Source organism: Bombina bombina, chromosome 4 (assembly GCF_027579735.1).
Source record: "Bombina bombina isolate aBomBom1 chromosome 4, aBomBom1.pri, whole genome shotgun sequence".
Classification (NCBI taxonomy): domain Eukaryota; kingdom Metazoa; phylum Chordata; class Amphibia; order Anura; family Bombinatoridae; genus Bombina; species Bombina bombina.
In genome coordinates, this window is record NC_069502.1 from 965,549,297 (window position 1) to 965,572,058 (window position 22,762).

General features: G+C 39.9%; 1 protein-coding gene across 1 annotated transcript; it reads left to right on the forward strand.

Annotated features, from left to right (window-relative positions):
* The first annotated feature begins 3,235 nt into the window (after window positions 1-3,235).
* Window positions 3,236-4,552, forward strand: LOC128655729 (refilin-B-like). The gene has a single exon (XM_053709301.1). It carries the CDS (start codon window positions 3,298-3,300, stop codon window positions 3,904-3,906), a length of 609 nt encoding a protein of 202 aa, XP_053565276.1. The 5' UTR covers window positions 3,236-3,297; the 3' UTR covers window positions 3,907-4,552.
* The last annotated feature ends 18,210 nt before the right edge of the window (window positions 4,553-22,762 follow it).

The following is a 22,762-nucleotide window of genomic DNA, read 5'->3' on the forward strand; positions in this document are numbered from 1 at the left end:
CTATATTAACTATATTAACCCCTAATCTAATCCCCCTACACCGCCGCCACCTATATTAAATATATTAACCCCTAATCTGACCCCCCCTACATCGCCGCCACCTATATTAACTATATTAACCCCTAATCTGACCCCCCTTCACCGCCGCCACCTATATTAACTATATTAACCCTAATTATATTAGGGTTAATATAGTTAATATAGTTATTATATTATATATATTAACTATATTAACCCTATCTAACCCTAACACCCCTAACTTAATAATTATTGCAATAAATCTAAATAATATTAATCTTATTAACTAAAATATTCCTATTTAAAACTAAATACCTATAAAATAAACCTTATGATAGCTACTTTATAATTAATAATTACATTGTAGCTATTTTAGGGTTTATATTTATTTTACAGGTAACTTGGTATTTATTTTAACTAGGTACAATAGCTATTAAACAGTTAATAACTATTTATTTAATATCTACCTAGTTAAAATAATTACCAATTTACCTGTAAAATAAATCCTAACCTAAGTTACAAATACACCTACACTATCAATAAATTAATTAAATAAACTACAATTATCTAAACTAAAATATAATTAAATACACTAAATTAAATTACAAAAAAAACACTAAATTACAAAAAATAAAAAAAGATTACAAGAATTTTAAGCTAATTACACCTAATATAAGCCCCCTAATAAAATAACAAAGCCCCTCAAAATAAAAAAAAATGTACCTACCCTAAACTAAATTACAAAAAGTAATCAGCTCTATTACCAGCCCTTAAAAGGGCCTTTTGTGGGGCATTGCCCCAAAGTAATCAGCTCTTTTACCTGTGAAAAAAAAGAACAACCCCCCCATTACAACCCACCACCCACACACCCCTACTCTAAAACCCACCCTATCCCCCCTTAAAAAAACCTAAGTCTAACCCCCAAGTGCTCCTTACCTGTCCTGAAGACCGGCGGAGAAGGTCCTGTTCCAGACGGAGAAGTCTTCTTCCAGGCGGCGACCTCTTCTTCTTCCAGGAGCCAGTCGGCGCAGAGCGGAGGAGTTGAAGATCAATGACTGCGGAGCTGAAGACCGTCCTCCCTGGAACTGAAGACTGGCGATGCAGGAACTGAAGATAGGTGACGCTGGAACTGAAGACCGGAGCCATGGAGCATGGAGGATCCTCTTCATACGATCGCCGCCATACACTGAATCGGAATTCAAGGTACGCGATTAAAAATGGCGTCCCTTGAATTCCTATTGGCTGATTTGAGCCTTCAAATTCAAATCAGCTAATTGGATAAAAGCTACTTTAATTCTATTGGCTGATTTGATTAGCCAATAGAATAAGAGCTACTGGAATTCTATTGGCTTATTCTATTCTATATACTTCTCCGCCTGGAACAGGACCTTCTCCGCCGGTCTTCAGGACAGGTAAGGAGCACTTGGGGGTTAGACTTAGGTTTTTTAAGGGAGGATAGGGTGGGTTTTAGAGTAGGCGTGTGTGGGTAGTGGGTTTTAATGGGGGGGTGTTCTTTTTTTTTCACAGGCAAAAGAGATGATTACTTTGGGGCAATGCCCCACAAAAGGCCCTTTTAAGGGCTGGTAATAGAGCTGATTACTTTTTGTAATTTAGTTTAGGGTAGGGACATTTTTTTATTTTGGGGGGCTTTGTTATTTTATTAGGGGGCTTAGATTAGGTGTAATTATCTTAAAATTCTTCTAATCTTTTTTTATTTTTTGTAATTTAGTGTTTGTTTTTTTTGCAATTTAGTTTAGTGTATTTAATTATATTTTAGTTTAGATAATTGTAGTTTATTTAATTAATTTATTGATAGTGTAGGTGTATTTGTAACTTAGGTTAGGATTTATTTTACAGGTAAATTGGTAATTATTTTAACTAGGTAGCTATTAAATAAATAGTTATTAACTGTTTAATAGCTATTGTACCTAGTTAAAATAAATACCAAGTTACCTGTAAAATAAATATAAACCCTAAAATAGCTACAATGTAATTATTAATTATATTGCAGTTATCTTAGGGTTTATTTTATAGGTAAGTATTTAGTTTAAAATAGGAATATTTTAGTTAATAATATTAATATTATTTAGATTTATTGCAATAATAATTAAGTTAGGTGTGTTAGGGTTAGATAGGGTTAATATAGTTAATATATATAATACAATAACTATATTAACCCTAATATAATTAGGGTTAATATAGTTAATATAGGTGGCGGCGGTGTAGGGGGGTCAGATTAGGGGTTAATATAGTTAATATAGGTGGCGGCGGTGTAGGGGGTCAGATTAGGGGTTAATATATTTAATATAGGTGGCAGCAGTGTAGGGGGATTAGATTAGGGGTTAATATATTTAATATAGGTGGCGGCGGTGTAGGGGGATTAGATTAGGGGTTAATATATTTAATATAGGTGGCGGCGGTGTAGGGGGATTAGATTAGGGGTTAATATATTTAATATAGGTGGCTGCGGTGTAGGGGGGTCCGATTACTGGTAAAAGAGCTGATTACTTTGTGACAATGCCCCGAAAAAGGCCCTTTTAAGGGCTGGTAATAGAGCTGGTTACTTTGCAGCAATGCCCCGCAAAAGGCCCTTTTAAGGGCTGGTAATAGAGCTGGTTACTTTGGGGCAATGCCCTGAAAAAGGCCCTTTTAAGGGCTGGTAATAGAGCTGGTTACTTTGGGGCAATGCCCCGCAAAGGCCCTTTTAAGGGCTAGTAATAGAGCTGGTTACTTTTGGGCAATGCCATGCAAAAGTTCCTTTTCAGGGCTATTTGTAATTTAGTTTAGGGTAGGGACATTTTAGTATTTTAGTGGGTAATACATTTATTATAGGTGGCGGCGGTGTAGGGGGATTAGATTAGGGGTTAATCATTTTAAAATAGGTGGCGGTGGGGTAGGGGGATTAGATTAGGGGTTAATCATTTTAAAATAGGTGGCGGCGGGCTATTCTCCTCACTGCCTGTGTGCTGGTACTACTATAGCAGGATCACTCGTCGCCCTACAGCACTTTCATAGAGCTGCCTCTTGCCACAGTTCCCTGGAAACTTGCTATAAACTCTTATCTTTGTAGGAGGGCTGGGAAAGAGAATCTCCCTCTAGACAAACACTGGACCAGTCATGTGTGTGTAATTAACTGAACGTAGTCTGCATTTAACTACAACAGGTGTTGTTTATAACCACTGTTTATTATCACGTTGTATCCTGTGGGTACCAACAAGTCACATTCCCAGAGGCTGCCAGTCAAACAAAGCTGTGTCCTCAGCTGAGGTCCTGGCTGCAATGGTCGGGAGGCTGAACCTGCAGGATGTCCCTGATCTGCTCGACATGAAGAAGAAGGGTGAGAGGGTTCTGGATAGTCCAGATTCTGGGCTCCCTCCCAGCCCCTGTCCCAGTAACTGGCTTTTGACTGCAGGAGTGGCAGAGAAAGCTATTGAACAAGAACCTTCACCAGCACAGGGGAACTTGCCTCTTTTAAGTCTGACAAATAACTGCATTCCAAGACTGTGTCCTTTGTCTTTTGGAGAGGGTGTGGAGTTTGATCCTTTGCCTCCTAAAGAAATAAGGTACACCTCCTCAGTTAAATATGACTCTGATAAACACTTCATTGACAATATCTACATGCCGGTCGGACTGGGCCTCTCCTCCTGCAGACAAACAGTGATCTGCGTCCCAAATTGCACATGGCGCAACTATAAAGCAGAGGTCTACTTTGAACCTAAGAATAAGCCTCAGAGGTTCATGAGCACCACTATTGTGTATCCAAAACATACAAAAACTGTCTACACAACTACGTTGGATTTCAACTGCAAGAAGTTTATGAGGCGTTTTCTGTCAAGTGTAGAGTTGGAAGCTGCTGATTGCTTAGGTGGTGAATGCTACATGGATTAATATTGAATTTATATATCTCATTCTGTTTGTTAACATTATTGATTTGAGCTATAAAAGGTAATTATAGTTGCAAGTTAAATGTAACAAAACAAAAAAAGCCTTGTATAGACGTGAAAAATGTAAAGGTTATCCATATGACGATAAGTAAACCTGCTCATTAATTAATTATTTGGCTGACTGCACCAGTTACCATTCAAGAATTGTTGAATTATCTAAAAGAATTATATGATTTGGATGTTAACTATATTAGTGTAAGGCAAATATTGTTTGTGAAACAGCAATTAAGATATGGATGTCCACCAAAGAAAAAAACAAACTATGCTTCCTTATACTTAACAAAAATTACATAATTTATGACAAATTAGTTATTTCATATGAATGATAAAGTTGGAGATTTAGGACTTTAAAACTAAACTCAAATAAAACAAGAACTTTACTGTCATCAGTAGGATTCCACAATAACCTTACTGAGATTGATTTGAGACCAAAAATGGGAAAATGCTACAGGAGAGTTTTAGGGAAAAACTCACACAAAATGACATTTCTGGGGTGAGATTAAAATGTAATACTTGACATTGGAATAATTTCTGATCCTCTGTTTCCGGTTTGTATAGGAAATAAAGCCCTTCAAAACTGAAAAAAAAAAAAAAAAAATAGGTGGCGGCGGGGTAGGGGGATTAGATTAGGGGTTAATCATTTTAAAATAGGTGGCGGCGGGGTAGGGGGATTAGATTATGGGTTAATCATTTTAATATAGGTGGCGGCAGGGTAGGGGGTTTAGATTAGGGGGTAGTGTAGATAAAATAGGTGGCGGCGGGGTAGGGGGCTCACATTATTGGGTAATAATTTTAATATAGATGGCGGCGGTGTAGGGGGATTACATTAGGGGGTAATAATTTTAATGTAGGTGGCGGCGGTGTAGGGGGATCACATTAGGGGGTTAGACATTTAATGTAGGTGGCGGCGTGGGTCCGGGAGTGGCGGTTTAGGGGTTAAGCACTTTATTAGGGATTGCGGTTGACAGGTAGATAGACATTGCGCATGCGTTAGGTGTAAGGTTTTATTTTGAAGGCAGTTTAGGGAGTTACGGGGCTCCAATACTCAGCGTAAGGCTTACTACGCCTGCATTTTGTGGCGAGGTGAAAATGGAGTAAGATTTCTCCATTTTCGCCACGTAAGTCCTTACGCTGTATATTGGATACCAAACTGCGCAGGTTTGGTATACCTGTCTATGGGCCAAAAAACTACGGCAGACATATACGAGCGTAACTTCTATGTTACGCCATATTTAGGATGCCAAACCCGCGCAATATTTGGCGTCACCGGCTTTTGCGGGCGACGCTGCATATCGGATTGGGCCCTTGGTGAGCCAATGACAAGAAATATCGATGTGCAGCCATCAATCATCGGCTGCTTCTGAGCCTACCTAGAATTACTCTTCAAGAAAGTATACCTAGAGAAGATGCACATTTAATAACAGAAGTAAACCGGAAAGCTGTCATGAAAATTTATTTTTTACTTTAATGTTCCTTTAAATGTGTGATTCAGACAGAGCAAGCATACAATTTTTTTAAACGTTTACAATTTACTTCTATTGTCAAATTAGCTTTGTTCCCATGTTATTCTTTGTTGAAAAGACACCTAGGTAGGCATCTGAAGCATTACATAGCAGGGAATAGTGCTGTCATCTAGTGCTCTTGCAAATGGATAACATTCTTGCAAAACTGCTGCCATATAGTGCCCAGCTACATCCATGCTCCTGAGCTTATTCCCTGCTTTTCAATAAAAGATAACAAAGAAAATTTGATAATGAAAGTAAATTAGAAAGCTACTTAAGACGGGGGCGGAGCCAACTGCCAAAGCTAACGGATGTGTTCCTTGTGAGTTCCTTCAGCTAAATTTCACTAAAAGGGGTTATTTTCTAACTTTCTACTATAAATGACAACTCTAAAACACTAGACCCTAGAACTATTTATTGTGACACTGAAGGTAATAGGAGTTTTGCTCTGCAAATATAGTTTTAACGTACAATTTTGTCAGCTGGTGAGCGGCCTACTCATATCACCATCAGTTTATCTCCACGGATAATATATAGCATCTAACCTCTGGAGCCGGACTAAATAGCATCTTATCTCTTCTGGAGAAACCAGATCAGCTAACTGACTATACTATTACGGAGACCGTAGCTAGTAATGGAGGAATCCTACAGTGACATCAAAATGGCGCTGGAAAAATTTGAAGCCGCATATTGCAGCAAAATGGAGGACCTGCTTGTCTCGCTGCGCTCAGAGTTCGCCACATCAGTTTGCTCCCCTCCGGTCCTGGAGCTCTGTTTGGCGAGTACTGGTCCAGCTTGTGACATGTGCTCCTCTGAAGGGCCGTTGCCACATACCATAGTTTGCCTTTCAGCATTGTCGCCCAACTAGAATTCACATGCTGCTCAGTCATTGGAGTCGCCGCACACTAAATCACCTGAAGCTCAGGGCTCTCTGGGTGGCCGTCAGTTGGGTACGCTATCACATAGCAGAGTCCAGCTCGTTTTGCAAGTTATAGCTCAGGGAGGTAGGGATGAGACGAACAGAAGAACGCAGTCCTGCAACTCTAATTATTACTGGATGTGGCCTACGGGGGAAACGGCTGACCCCTCCTTTGAACTTCCAGTTATGCTCCATCGATCCGTGGCTATAGGAATAAGCACAGCACTGCTGAAACAACGGTGGCATGACTATCTCCCTGTATGGGTCTACTTTGTTCATGCAGAACTCTACTACGGGCAGTCTCAAGATATGCTCTCATGTAAATCTCTCTATGTCCACGCAAAGGACATTGCGGTACAACGGAGCAAGCCTGTTAAGTGTGGTATAGGTTAGACTGAGATCCCCTTGATTCCATATGGAGGTCAGCTTAACTCTCTTTGATATGGTCTCTATAGGACAATATTTGACTTTCGTTTATCATAATGATCCTCTTCACTTCCTAGTCATATTTTTCATCATCTCATGCATATTTGTAAAAAGCAAAGTAAATATCCAGCACTCAGGCCCAAGGTGTGTGCAAGCTGACACAGGATCACTGCAAAGATCCAAGTAACATCAAATATATCCAAGAAATGCAGCAGCACCACTTCTCATCATCCATAAAAAGTTCCTTTATTAACACATAGTGGGAGCAGGTAAGAAATCGAACAACGTTTCGGGTAGTCAACCCTTAGTCATGTTCACATAGTGTTTGTAAGTCCTAATCACCCTTAAATAGCTAACAGCCAGGTGAGACCACACCTTTCCACTAAATTACCTAGACATACATATCTCTTAATCTCTACTGACATCTAGTGGTCTAAACCTATATCAAAAAACATAATTTATGCTTACCTGATAAATTTATTTCTCTTGTAGTGTATCCAGTCCACGGATCATCCATTACTTATGGGATATTAACTCCTCCCCAACAGGAAGTGCAAGAGGATTCACCCAGCAGAGCTGCTATATAGCTCCTCCCCTAACTGCCATTACCAGTCATTCGACCGAAAACATGCAGAGAAAGGAAAACCATAGGGTACAGTGGTGACTGTAGTTTAATGGAAAAATTACCTGCCTTAAAGTGACAGGGCGGGCCGTGGACTGGATACACTACAAGAGAAATAAATTTATCAGGTAAGCATAAATTATGTTTTCTCTTGTTAAGTGTATCCAGTCCACGGATCATCCATTACTTATGGGATACCAATACCAAAGCTAAAGTACACGGATGACGGGAGGGACAGGCAGGCTCTTTATACGGAAGGAACCACTGCCTGAAGAACCTTTCTCCCAAAAACAGCCTCCGAAGAAGCAAAAGTGTCAAATTTGTAAAATTTGGAAAAAGTATGAAGAGAAGACCAAGTTGCAGCCTTGCAACTCTGTTCAACAGAAGCCTCATTCTTAAAGGCCCAAGTGGAAGCCACAGCTCTAGTAGAATGTGCTGTAATTCTTTCAGGAGGCTGCTGTCCAGCAGTCTCATAGGATAACCGTATTATGCTACGAAGCCAAAAGGAGAGAGAGGTAGCCGAAGCTTTTTGACCTCTCCTCTGACCAGAATAAACGACAAACAGGGAAGACGTTTGTCGAAAATCCTTAGTTCCCTGTAGATAAAATTTCAGGGCACGGACTACATCTAGATTGTGTAGCAGACGTTCCTTTTTCGAAGAAGGATTAGGACACAAAGATGTAACCACAATCTCTTGATTGATATTCCTGTTAGTGACCACCTTAGGTAGGAACCCAGGTTTAGTACGCAGAACTACCTTGTCTGAATGAAAAATCAGATAAGGAGAATCACAATGTAAGGCAGATAACTCAGAGACTCTTCGAGCCGAGGAAATCGCCATTAAAAACAGAACTTTCCAAGATAACAACTTGATATCAATGGAATGAAGGGGTTCAAACGGAACCCCCTGTAAAACATTAAGAACTAAGTTCAAACTCCATGGTGGAGCAACAGTTTTAAACACAGGCTTGATCCTAGCTAAAGCCTGACAAAAAGCTTGAACGTCCGGAACTTCTGACAGACGTTTGTGTAAAAGAATGGACAGAGCTGAAATCTGTCCCTTTAAGGAACTAGCGGATAAACCCTTTTCTAAACCTTCTTGTAGAAAAGACAATATCCTCGGAATCCTAACCTTACTCCATGAGTAACTCTTGGATTCGCACCAATATAAGTATTTGCGCCATATCTTATGGTAAATCTTTCTGGTAACAGGCTTCCTAGCCTGTATTAAGGTATCAATAACTGACTCAGAAAAACCACGTTTTGATAAAATCAAGCGTTCAATTTCCAAGCAGTCAGCTTCAGAGAAATTAGATTTTGATGTTTGAAGGGACCCTGGATCAGAAGGTCCTGTTTCAGAGGTAGCGACCAAGGTGGACAGGATGACATGTCCACTAGATCTGCATACCAAGTCCTGCGTGGCCATGCAGGCGCTATTAGAATCACTGATGCTCTCTCCTGTTTGATTCTGGCAATCAATCGAGGAAGCATCGGGAAGGGTGGAAACACATAAGCCATCCCGAAGGTCCAAGGTGCTGTCAAAGCATCTATCAGAACCGCTCCCAGATCCCTGGATCTGGACCCGTAACGAGGAAGCTTGGCGTTCTGTCGAGACGCCATGAGATCTATCTCTGGTTTGCCCCAACGTCGAAGTATTTGGGCAAAGACCTCCGGATGAAGTTCCCACTCCCCCGGATGAAAAGTCTGACGACTTAAGAAATCCGCCTCCCGGTTCTCCACTCCCGGGATGTGGATTGCTGACAGGTGGCAAGAGTGAGACTCTGCCCAGCGAATTATCTTTGATACTTCCATCATTGCTAGGGAGCTTCTTGTCCCTCCCTGATGGTTGATGTAAGCTACAGTCGTGATGTTGTCCGACTGAAACCTGATGAACCCCCGAGTTGTTAACTGGGGCCAAGCCAGAAGGGCATTGAGAACTGCTCTCAATTCCAGAATGTTTATTGGTAGGAGACTCTCCTCCTGATTCCATTGTCCCTGAGCCTTCAGAGAATTCCAGACAGCGCCCCAACCTAGTAGGCTGGCGTCTGTTGTTACAATTGTCCAGTCCGGCCTGCTGAATAGCATCCCCCTGGACAGATGTGGCCGAGAAAGCCACCATAGAAGAGAATTTCTGGTCTCTTGATCCAGATTCAGAGTAGGGGACAAGTCTGAGTAATCCCCATTCCACTGACTTAGCATGCACAATTGCAGCGGTCTGAGATGTAGACGTGCAAAGGGTACTATGTCCATTGCTGCTACCATTAAGCCGATCACCTCCATGCATTGAGCTACTGACGGGTGTTGAATGGAATGAAGGACACGGCATGCATTTTGAAGCTTTGTTAACCTGTCTTCTGTCAGGTAAATCTTCATTTCTACAGAATCTATAAGAGTCCCCAAGAAGGGAACTCTTGTGAGTGGAAAGAGAGAACTCTTCTTTTCGTTCACCTTCCATCCATGCGACCTTAGAAATGCCAGTACTAACTCTGTATGAGACTTGGCAGTTTGAAAGCTTGAAGCTTGTATCAGAATGTCGTCTAGGTACGGAGCTACCGCAATTCCTTGCGGTCTTAGTACCGCCAGAAGAGCACCCAGAACCTTTGTGAAGATTCTCGGAGCCGTAGCCAATCCGAATGGAAGAGCTACAAACTGGTAATGCCTGTCTAGAAAGGCAAACCTTAGATACCGGTAATGATCTTTGTGAATCGGTATGTGAAGGTAAGCATCCTTTAAATCCACTGTGGTCATGTACTGACCCTTTTGGATCATGGGTAAAATTGTCCGAATAGTTTCCATTTTGAACGATGGAACTCTTAGGAATTTGTTTAGGATCTTTAAATCCAAGATTGGCCTGAAAGTTCCCTCTTTTTTGGGAACCACAAACAGATTTGAGTAAAACCCTTGTCCTTGTTCCGACCGCGGAACCGGATGGATCACTCCCATTAATAAAAGATCTTGTACGCAGCGTAGAAACGCCTCTTTCTTTATTTGGTTTGTTGACAACCTTGACAGATGAAATCTCCCTCTTGGGGGAGAGAATTTGAAGTCTAGAAGGTATCCCTGAGATATGATCTCTAACGCCCAGGGATCCTGGACATCTCTTGCCCAAGCCTGGGCGAAGAGAGAAAGTCTGCCCCCCACTAGATCCGTTCCCGGATCGGGGGCCCTCGATTCATGCTGTCTTAGGGGCAGCAGCAGGTTTCCTGGCCTGCTTGCCCTTGTTCCAGGACTGGTTAGGTCTCCAGCCTTGTCTGTAGCGAGCAACAGCTCCTTCCTGTTTTGGTGCAGAGGAAGTTGATGCTGCTCCTGCTTTGAAATTATGAAAGGAACGAAAATTAGACTGTCTAGCCTTAGGTTTGGCTCTGTCTTGAGGCAGGGCATGGCCTTTACCTCCTGTAATGTCAGCGATAATTTCTTTCAACCCGGGCCCGAATAAGGTCTGCCCTTTGAAAGGTATATTAAGCAATTTAGATTTAGAAGTAACGTCAGCTGACCAGGATTTTAGCCACAGTGCTCTGCGTACCTGAATGGCGAATCCGGAATTCTTAGCCGTAAGTTTAGTTAAATGTACTACGGCATCTGAAATAAATGAGTTAGCTAACTTAAGGGCTTTAAGCTTGTGTGTAATCTCATCTAATGGAGCTGATTCAAGTGTCTCTTCCAGAGACTCAAACCAAAATGCTGCTGCAGCCGTGACAGGCGCAATGCATGCAAGAGGTTGCAATATAAAACCTTGTTGAACAAACATTTTCTTCAGGTAACCCTCTAACTTTTTATCCATTGGATCTGAAAAGGCACAGCTATCCTCCACCGGGATAGTGGTACGCTTAGCTAAAGTAGAAACTGCTCCCTCCACCTTAGGGACCGTTTGCCATAAGTCCCGTGTGGTGGCGTCTATTGGAAACATCTTTCTAAATATCGGAGGGGGTGAGAACGGCACACCGGGTCTATCCCACTCCTTAGTAACAATTTCAGTAAGTCTCTTAGGTATAGGAAAAACGTCAGTACTCGCCGGTACCGCAAAATATTTATCCAACCTACACATTTTCTCTGGTATTGCAACTGTGTTACAATCATTCAGAGCCGCTAACACCTCCCCTAGTAATACACAGAGGTTTTCCAGCTTAAATTTAAAATTTGAAATATCTGAATCCAGTTTGTTTGGATCAGAACCGTCACCCGCAGAATGAAGCTCTCCGTCCTCATGTTCTGCAAATTGTGACGCAGTGTCTGACATGGCCCTAATATTATCAGCGCACTCTGTTCTCACCCCAGAGTGATCACGCTTACCTCTTAGTTGTGGTAATTTAGCCAAAACTTCAGTCATAACAGTAGCCATATCCTGTAATGTGATTTGTAATGGCCGCCCAGATGTACTCGGCGCTACAATATCACGCACCTCCCGAGCGGGAGATGCAGGTACTGACACGTGAGGCGAGTTAGTCGGCATAACTCTCCCCTCGTTGTTTGGTGAAATATGTTCAATTTGTACAGATTGACTTTTATTTAAAGTAGCATCAATACAGTTAGTACATAAATTTCTATTGGGCTCCACTTTGGCTTTAGCACATATAGCACAGATATCTTCCTCTGAATCAGACATGTTTAACACACTAGCAAATAAACTAGCAACTTGGAAATACTTTTCAAGTAATTTACTATAATATGAAAACGTACTGTGCCTATAAGAAGCACAGAAAAAGTTATGACAGTTGAAAATTAATAAACTGAAAAGTTATAGCATCAAATCTTTTATAGCAAAGGATAACTAACCCTGATAGCAGAAAAAAAAAAAAAAAATACAGAAATAAACGTTTTTTTATCACAGTCAACTACAATCTCACAGCTCTGCTGTGAGTGATTACCTCCCTCAAAACAAGTTTTGAAGACCCCTGAGTTCTGTAGAGATGAACCGGATCATGCAGGGAAGACAATAAACTTCTGACTGAATTTTTTGATGCGTAGCAAAAGCACCAAAAAAGGCCCCTCACACATAACAGTGAGAGAGATCAGTAAACTGTCATAAATTAAATAAAACGTCTGCCAAGTGGAAAAAAATAGTGCCCAAAACATTTTTTCACCCAGTACCTCAGAAAATTAAACGATTTTACATGCCAGCAAAAAACGTTTAACATTAATAAATTGAGTGTTATTAAAAAGCCTGTTGCTAGTCCCTGCAAATTAGGCTAAAGTTTTATGCATACAGTATAATTCCAGTGAAGTGCCATTCCCCAGAATACTGAAGTGAATTTTCTCATCAATTCCATTGTCAGAAAATAATAAGCTGCTACATACCTCTTTGCAGATTAATCTGCCCGCTGTCCCCTGATCTGAAGTTTACCTCTCCTCAGATGGCCGAGAAACAGCAATATGATCTTAACTACTCCGGCTAAAATCATAGAAAAACTCAGGTAGATTCTTCTTCAAATTCTACCAGAGAAGGAATAACACACTCTGGTGCTATTATAAAATAACAAACTTTTGATTGAAGGTATGAAACTAAGTATAATCACCACAGTCCTCTCACACATCCTATCTATTCGTTGGGTGCAAGAGAATGACTGGTAATGGCAGTTAGGGGAGGAGCTATATAGCAGCTCTGCTGGGTAAATCCTCTTGCACTTCCTGTTGGGGAGGAGTTAATATCCCATAAGTAATGGATGATCCGTGGACTGGATACACTTAACAAGAGAAATACAATTTATTTATAAAAAAAGATTTTTTTTAAAAAAAGAGAACAATCACATTTGTTGAAGAGCAGATCTAAAAATGTCAAAATATAAAATTCAATACCAGAAAGGGAATTACACAATATTAAAAAATATGCTACTCTATAAAAATATACTTAAATCTAATTCCCTGTTCATGCCATTGGGGATTAAAGTGTCTAGTTTATTAATCCAAAATGCTTCACATTTTTTGAGAAGCAACTCTCTATTGCCACCACGTCTAGGACTCTGTATGTAATCTATTATTTGAAATTTTAATTGTGCAATAGAGTGTCCTTTAGTTAAAAAATGGTGGGCAACTGGGGCCTTTAGGTCTCCAGTCCTAATGTTAGATTTATGTTGGACTATTCTGTCCCTCGCTCTCTGGGTCATCTCTCCAATGTAAATAAGCCCACACGGACACTTAATTAGATATATAACAAAATTGGCATTACAGTTATAATAACCATTGATCCAAAATTTCTGTCCCGTAAGGGGGTGGATAAATTCATCACCTTTTATCATGTTATTACAACTGGAGCAATTGAGGCAAGGGAAACAACCATTTTTCTCAGAGTAATATATCCCAATTTAGATTTCTTTTTGGAACCAACATCAGCTTTAACAATTTTATCTTTTAAACTAGGGAGTCTAGTATAGGCTGGCATCGGCGGTTGGCGAAATGCTGGTACCCCAGGGTTGCACTCTCTTAAAACATACCAGTGCTTCCTAATGATCCTTTGAATTTCTGTACTACAGGTACTGTACTCAGACACAAATACCATCCTGTCAGGGTCCTTTCTCTTATGGGTATTTCCAATATTGGCCCTTCCATCAGGTAACTGTACCACCTTATCAATAGTCTCCTGAATCAAATCAGGAGGATACCCTTGCTGTACAAATCTAGTACCCATCTCCTGCAGTCTCTGTAAAGCCAAAGACTCATCTTTTACTATCCGCTTTACTCTCAGCATTTTACTGTATGGCAAAGATTTCACTAAAGCAGGTGCATGGGCACTAGAGAAATGTAGGAGACTATTCCTATCAGTATCCTTTCTGAATAGATCTGTTTTTAAGAGGGAACCATCTTTATAGACTTTAGTATCAAGAAAGTTAATCGACTCTTCGCTCCAAGATATTGTGAATCTAATACATCTTGATGCCCTGTTCAATTCACTAACAAACTGTATTTTGACATTTTTAGATCTGCTCTTCAACAAATGTGATTGTTCTCTTTTTTTTTTAAAATTATTTTTGTATAAATAAATTGTATTTTTGATATAGGTTTAGACCACTAGATGTCAGTAGAGATTAAGAGATATGTATGTCTAGGTAATTTAGTGGAAAGGTGTGGTCTCACCTGGCTGTTAGCTATTTAAGGGTGATTAGGACTTACAAACACTATGTAAACATGACTAAGGGTTGACTACCCGAAACGTTGTTTGATTTCTTACCTGCTCCCACTATGTGTTAATAAAGGAACTTTTTATGGATGATGAGAAGTGGTGCTGCTGCATTTCTTGGATATATTTGATGTTACTTGGATCTTTGCAGTGATCCTGTGTCAGCTTGCACACACCTTGGGCCTGAGTGCTGGATATTTACTGTGCTTTTTGGATACCTACTGCTATTTATCCTTGCACCTACCCTGCCATGGACGATATACAGGATTCCCAGGGAGCAAAGGTTTTTGCATACACAGATGTTGAAGCTGCCAGAATCACAACCCTGGTAAGGGGCTCTCGTGACTTTCTGAGGACACCACAGACAGAAGTCAATATGAATCATTATGAGAGACTTGCTAAGAGAAATATGTCTTATCAATTACATGCATCTACCTTGGCAGAGTACTACAGAATCAGACGTATCCCTAGAGGGTTAAGGATGAGTACAAGACCAACACTACTATCAAGCAATAAAGAATATTGCACCAAATTTGAACAGATTTTGAACAAGTGCTCGCTGGATTTAATCATACTCACGGTTGAGTATTTACAGATGGCTATTGATGCCCAGACGGAGGAAATTAAGGTGGTAGTGACAAGCCTCAAACAGTCCTCAGGAGATCTTGACATCGATAAATCAATAAAAGAGATTAATACAAATATTACAGAACTGAAGAAAGAACTTGAGAACAAGAAACGGATTAAGTTCAACCGTGATGAAAACGATTATCTGACCGGAGCGGTTTACAGGTGGACCCGGGACCCGACCGGAAGTTCGAGAAATGTCACTTCCGGTGCGGCTCGTCGACGAGAACGGAGGTCACAGAAGACCGTTAGCAGCTCTGACAGTACCATGGAATCCACGTCGGGGGATTCAGATGTTGGAGGAGACTGGGCGGTAGGAGGCATCACTGCAAAACCGGTTCACAGCCAGTTGTCACAGGCACCACCAAGGAGGACACGTCAGGGGAACAGACGTTAGTGCTGAATATCTCCAAGGTAGAACTTACAGATGCCCAACATAAGGTACTGGAAAAGGGACTGTCTTTTTGCAAGCAAGATAACTGCAACTGGTTCAAATTAGATCAGGACCTTTATAAATTTAACAGAAGCCTTAAGTTGATATCCTTTTTTCCAATGCTGACTGTGGGTTTAAAATTCAACCAAAATTTTTTTCTACCATTGATGAATTAGCAATTAAGAGTCTGGGTTTAAAAAATAAGAGCACATTTGTTCCAATATTTTATGATCAGGGATAGGCAAGGTGTCCGTACACGGACACTGGTGTCCGTGACTAGCCCTTGCAGTGTCCGCCACAACCTTAGTATATCTTTTCTTTCTGATTAAATAATAGGAATTAAAAAAAAATATGTAGTGTGAATAAAGGTAGTGGCTTGTCAAGAGACTGCTAGCGATATTGGGTAATAAGTTATGGAATAAATAAAGCCTGAGTGAAATACTGGATGTGTATCTGCATAATAACACAGTAGTGACACTGGCACATGCGTATAGCCAGACAAGGGCTGGCTATAGGGTCAGTGGTATCTGCATTATTTTAATAACACCCAGCACTATATAATGACACAGTAGTGACACTGGAACATGGGTTTAGCCAGAGGAGGGCTGGTTATAGGATCAGTGGTATCTGCATCAGTATAATAACACCCAGCGCTATATAATTACACAGTAGTGACACTGGCACATGGGTATAGCCAGACAAGGGCTGGTTATAGGATCAGTGGTATCTGCATCAGTATAATAACACCAAGCACTATATAATTACACAGTAGTGACACTGGCACATGGGTATAGCAAGAGGGCTGGTTATAGAATCAGTGGTATCTGCATCAGTATAATAACACCCAGCGCTATATAATTACACAGTAGTGACACTGGCTCATGGGTATAGCCAGACAAGGGCTGGTTATAGGATCAGTGGTATCTGCATCAGTATAATAACACCCAGCGCTATATAATTACACAGTAGTGACACTGGCTCATGGGTATAGCCAGACAAGGGCTGGTTATAGGATCAGTGGTATCTGCATCAGTATAATAACACCAAGCACTATATAATTACACAGTAGTGACACTGGCACATGGGTATAGCAAGAGGGCTGGTTATAGAATCAGTGGTATCTGCATCAGTATAATAACACCCAGCGCTATATAATTACACAGTAGTGACACTGGCTCATGGGTATAGCCAGACAAGGGCTGGTTATAGGGTCAGTGGTATCTGCATCAGTATAATAACACCCAGCGCTATATAATTACACAGTAGTGACACTGGCTCATGGGTATAGCCAGACAAGGGCTGGTTATAGGATCAGTGGTATCTGCATCAGTATAATAACACCAAGCAGGGCCGCCATCAGGGGGTGACAGGGGTGACTACTGTCAGGGGCCCAATGAGCCAGGGGGGCCCCATGAGTCAAGAACTAAAATTTTTTTTAATTTTGGCAGCCACCAGTGGGTACTACAGCAGAGTGCTAATTGAGCATGGGAGATGTTATTACAGGGAGTAAAGTATTAGAATTTGAGAGGATTTCTTAGTGTGCACTAAACCACTATGCGCAGTGTGAGACAGACTTGGCACTTTGTACAGTGTGTGCCTGAGTCAGACGGCAGATCACTTTCATTTGCAGAGGAGGTAGGACTTACTTAGCAAATGTTTTTTTATTTCTTTGTGCAATTTTGGATTGTAACTTCAGTGTGGTAGTAGTTGTTTGGTGGGGCTAGGGGTCCATAAAAACACATTTTTTTAGCAGCAGTGTATTTATGATTATTTGACAATGCTGTAGAAATTCTATATTTAAAAACATGCAGAAATGTTTCCTCCTCAATACACAAATGGTAGATGCCCTTTTGGCAGATATGATATATATATATATATATATATATATATATATATATATATATATATATATATATATATATATATATATATATATTACATTCCAGTTTACTGCCCCTTTATGCAAGGACTTTCCAGAAGCAAGGAGGCATTTTACATCTGCATAAAATGTTATATTAGACTAAGATTGCTCAGTGTTTGAAATGAGACAGGTTAACTTAAAACTTTTCAGTTTACACTACAGATGACTTAATTTTGAAATACATACCAACAAGCCTAAATCCTGCATTTAACCAGATCTAATGGTATGAGTACCACAGCTTATGGTCCCACCAAGACCATATAGAGTACAGCATTTTCAAAATCCATAAGTACAGCTGAACGCTGGGAAAATTTGTACACTATATTTGAAGTGGTGCTCTTGGTTGGGGAAAATGGGGACAAAACAAACAAACAAACATATGTCAACCTTTTAAAGGTACGTTTCTTCATCTATCCATCTACCCAGCTCATTAATGTACAATTTTGAATTCACAGAATTATTTTTGTTTGCACATTTACAAATATGATTCTTTAAAAAGTGATCTCTTAATTTCTAAAAAAAATTTTATCATGCATGTCACACACTGTTGATTTAGGTGATGCAAGGTGCATAAATGTTTCCTCCTGTGAGTGTTTCTGTGGGTGTCTGTGTTTATGTCTTTGTGCTTTGGTTTGTGTCTCTATGAGTGTGTATGTATTTTTTATCTGTGGGTCTCTCTGTGGGGGTGGGTGTGTATGTCTTTGAGCTTTTTCTGTGGGTGTCTCTGTGAGTGTGTGTGTATGTTTGTCTTTGTGTATTTTCTCTGGATGCCTCTGTGAGGGTGGGTGTGTCTGTGTTTTCTGTGGATGTCTCTGTGAGGGTGTGTGTGGGTATGTATGTATGTCTGTCTGTCTGTGTTTTCTGTGGATGTCTCTGTGAGGGTGTGTGTTTTATGTGGGTGTCTATGTGAGGGTGTGTGTATGTCTTTGTGTGTTTTCTGTGGATGTCTCAGTGAGAGTGTGTGTATGTATGTCTTACTGTGTTTTTTATGTGGTTGTCTCTCTGTGTGTGTATGTCTTTCTGTGTTTTCTGTGGGTGTCTCTGTGTGTGGGTGTATGTCTTTGTGTGTTTTCTGAGGCTGTCTCTGTTGGTGTTTCCTTGGGTATATGTGCAAGTTTGAGTTTGTGTGTGTGTGTCCATTGTCTGTTCCTTTTTAGGACATTTTGACCTTACTACTAATTATTCACATCTTTCTACAGACTTTGAGACTAACAAGACCTTTCTGGAAGTAACCAATCCACCATTTAACCTTTAAATTATTGTTTAGGCAGTTCAGGGCCCTTCCTTTCAGCCACTGCATGCTGTTGTCATAATTTAGTTGTCATCTTCCTTTACAAAAAGATAATCAGAACTCCATATTTTGTTTTCTAAATCTCCTTTTTTTTTTTTTTTACAAAACTATAGATTACCTCATTACTTGTCAGGTCAATGTAAACAAGTGCTAAGTGTCTGTTTGGGTGTCTGTGTCTGAGTGTGTTTCTTTGCGTGTCTGCTAGAGTGTCTATATGTGAATCCTTATGTGTGAGTTTGTTTGTGTGTTTCAGTGTATGAGTGTGTCTGTGTGTGTGTATGTTACTACCTTTACAACATTTCCAAGTTTAAATAGACAATTAAGAATAAAGTGCATATACGTTTTAGTCACTTGGTCAAAAATTGCACATGTCAAAGGAGGGGGGGCCCTGATCAATGGATGAGTCAGGGGCCCCGAAATTCCTAGCGGCGGCCCTGACACCAAGCACTATATAATTACACAGTAGTGACACTGGCACATGGGTATAGCAAGAGGGCTGGTTATAGAATCAGTGGTATCTGCATCAGTATAATAACACCCAGCGCTATATAATTACACAGTAGTGACACTGGCTCATGGGTATAGCCAGACAAGGGCTGGTTATAGGGTCAGTGGTATCTGCATCAGTATAATAACACCCAGCACTAAATAATTACACAGTAGTGACACTGGCTCATGGGTATAGCCAGACAAGGGCTGGTTATAGGGTCAGTGGTATCTGCATCAGTATAATAACACCCAGCTCTATATAATGACACAGTAGTGACACTGGCTCATGGGTATAGCCAGAGGAGGGCTGGTTATAGGGTCAGTGGTATCTGCATCAGTATAATAACACCAAGCTCTATAAAATAATGTTTTTAATTTCAAATGTACCTTCGTGTCCTTCACTAAGGTCTGTACTTTGGAAAATGTCCGCCATAGACTTTGTCTGTTCCTATCCCTGTTTATGATTCTAGTGTTGATGTATTCATGAAATTGGTAAAATCTGATTTAGACAATTTTAAGAAAAAATACTGTAATAAGAAACAACGTTTTTTGCCTAATATCTCAAAGGAAGATGGTCAAGCCTTACAAGCACTTTGTAATAATAAAGAGTTAATTTGCAAACAAGCTGATAAGGGCGGAGCCACGGTTATTTTGGATAGGGGTTATTATATTGGTGACATTAAAGCTCAATTAGCTAATACAGATGTATATATGCCACTTACATCAGACCCCTCTTCTAAACTTTTGGTTGACATAAAGAGATGCATACAGAGAGCATTCCAGAATGGGATTATTGATAATGCAACTAAGAATTATCTTATTAAAGAGGAATACACTATACCAGTGCTTTACACTCTCCCAAAGGTCCATACAAACTTGGGGACCCCTCTGGACGTCCCATAGTGGCAGGTACTGACTCTATTTTCACCAACATATCCATATACCTTGATAGACTGTTGAGACCATTTGTAGCTCAGGCTATGTCATATATTAAAGATACCAATGATTTTCTAACTAAGATTGAAAGTCTATCAGGGAATATGGATAAATGCATTTTATATAGTTTGGACATTGTGAGCCTTTACACTTCTATACCCCACAGTAGTGGGTTAGATTCTATTAAATATGCTATTGGTAAAAGTAATAGGTTCACTGCCATGCAACAACAGTTCATTGTAGAGCTAATGGAAATTATTCTGTACTGCCATTATTTTCTTTTTGAAGATTTCTATTTCTTACAAAAACATTGGACTGCTATGGGGTCCAACGTCGCCCCTACCTATGGCAATATTTTTATGAATGTTTTCGAGGAAAAATTTATATATGAAAACGAACTCTTTATTATATGTGGCGCCACCTGGTGGCGCTACATAGATGATATATTTGGCATTTGGTGGGGTGACGTTGGATCCCTTCAACAGTTTGTTAGTGAATTGAACAGGGCATCAAGATGTATTAGATTCACAATATCTTGGAGCGAAGAGTCGATTAACTTTCTTGATACTAAAGTCTATAAAGATGGTTCCCTCTTAAAAACAGATCTATTCAGAAAGGATACTGATAGGAATAGTCTCCTACATTTCTCTAGTGCCCATGCACTTGCTTTAGTGAAATCTTTGCCATACAATCAAATGCTGAGAGTAAAGCGGATAGTAAAAGATGAGTCTTTGGCTTTACAGAGACTGCAGGAGATAGGTACTAGATTTGTACAGCGAGGGTATCCTCCTGATTTGATTCAGGAGACTATTGATAAGGTGGTACAGTTACCTGATGGAAGGGCCGATATTGGAAATACCCATAAGAGAAAGGACCCTGACAGGATGGTATTTGTGTCTGAGTACAGTACCTGTAGTACAGAAATTCAAAGGATCATTAGGAAGCACTGGTATGTTTTAAGAGAGTGCAACCCTGGGGTACCAGCATTTCGCCAACCGCCGATGCCAGCCTATACTAGACTCCCTAGTTTAAAAGATAAAATTGTTAAAGCTGATGTTGGTTCCAAAAAGAAATTTAAATTGGGATATATTACTTCTGAGAAAAATGGTTGTTTCCCTTGCCTCAATTGCTCCAGTTGTAATAACATGATAAAAGGTGATGAATTTATCCACCCCCTTACGGGACAGAAATTTAGGATCAAGGGTTATTATAACTGTAATGCCAATTTTGTTATATATCTAATTAAGTGTCCGTGTGGGCTTATTTACATTGGAGAGATGACCCAGAGAGCGAGGGACAGAATAGTCCAACATAAATCTAACATTAGGACTGGAGACCTAAAGGCCCCAGTTGCCCACCATTTTTTAACTAAAGGACACTCTATTGCACAATTAAGATTCCAAATAATAGATTACATACAGAGTCCTAGACGTGGTGGCAATAGAGAGTTGCTTCTCAAAAAACATGAAGCATTTTGGATTAATAAACTAGACACTTTAATCCCCAATGGCATGAACAGGGAATTAGATTTAAGTATATTTTTATAGAGTAGCATATTTTTAATATTGTGTAATTCCCTTTCTGGTATCGAATTTTGTATTTTGACATTTTTAGATCTGCTCTTCAACAAATGTGATTGTTCTCTTTTTTTTAAAAAATTATTTTTGTATAAATAAATTGTATTTTTGATATAGGTTTAGACCACTAGATGTCATTAGAGATTAAGAGATATGTATGTCTAGGTAATTTAGTGGAAAGGTGTGGTCTCACCTGGCTGTTTAAGGGTGATTAGGACTTACAAACACTATGTAAACATGACTAAGGGTTGACTACCCGAAACGTTGTTCGATTTCTTACCTGCTCCCACTATGTGTTAATAAAGGAACTTTTTATGGATGATGAGAAGTGGTGCTGCTGCATTTCTTGGATATATCTCATGTATATTTGTGCCATTGTAAGATTGTGGAGATATTAGACATGGAAAATCACCCCACTGTATTGTTTTTTATTACAGTTTCGCAAGTTTCCCTGAATTTTTTTATTTTTTTTTTACTTAAATTTATTGTTATATATTGTGTATGTGTGACACCTAGTTTCATTGTGACACTCCCTTCTTAGTACATGCAGGGAAATATTCATGTAGTGCTATTATTGTACATTCATACCTTCTAAACCTTCTAAACCGGATCCCCAATAGAGGATAGGTGATTAGTTTTGGTATTCAAGTAGGTTGCAGAATAGGCCTCCATGTTAACTCCATTTGCCCTCACTATCTTAACCCTCTAGTGTCACATAACTTTCACATGGAGGTCTTGTAGTACTGGGAGAGAGTTAGATTATCTTTACTGGAATATGTTTTTTAGGAGCTATGCATAATCCCATGTAACAAAACAGTAGATCTCTATGATATGTCACAATTTAGGAGATTTTGCATAATGTTTTGGTATAGAATGTTCTGTTTAGCTTCATATTATTATATTTATGTAATGCTTAATCCTTTCATGGGACCTAAATACTTCCTAT

Excerpts from the sequence above, each read along its gene's own strand:
- LOC128655729 (XM_053709301.1), top strand. The coding sequence starts at position 3,298 with ATGGTCGGGAGGCTGAACCTGCAGGATGTCCCTGATCTGCTCGACATG.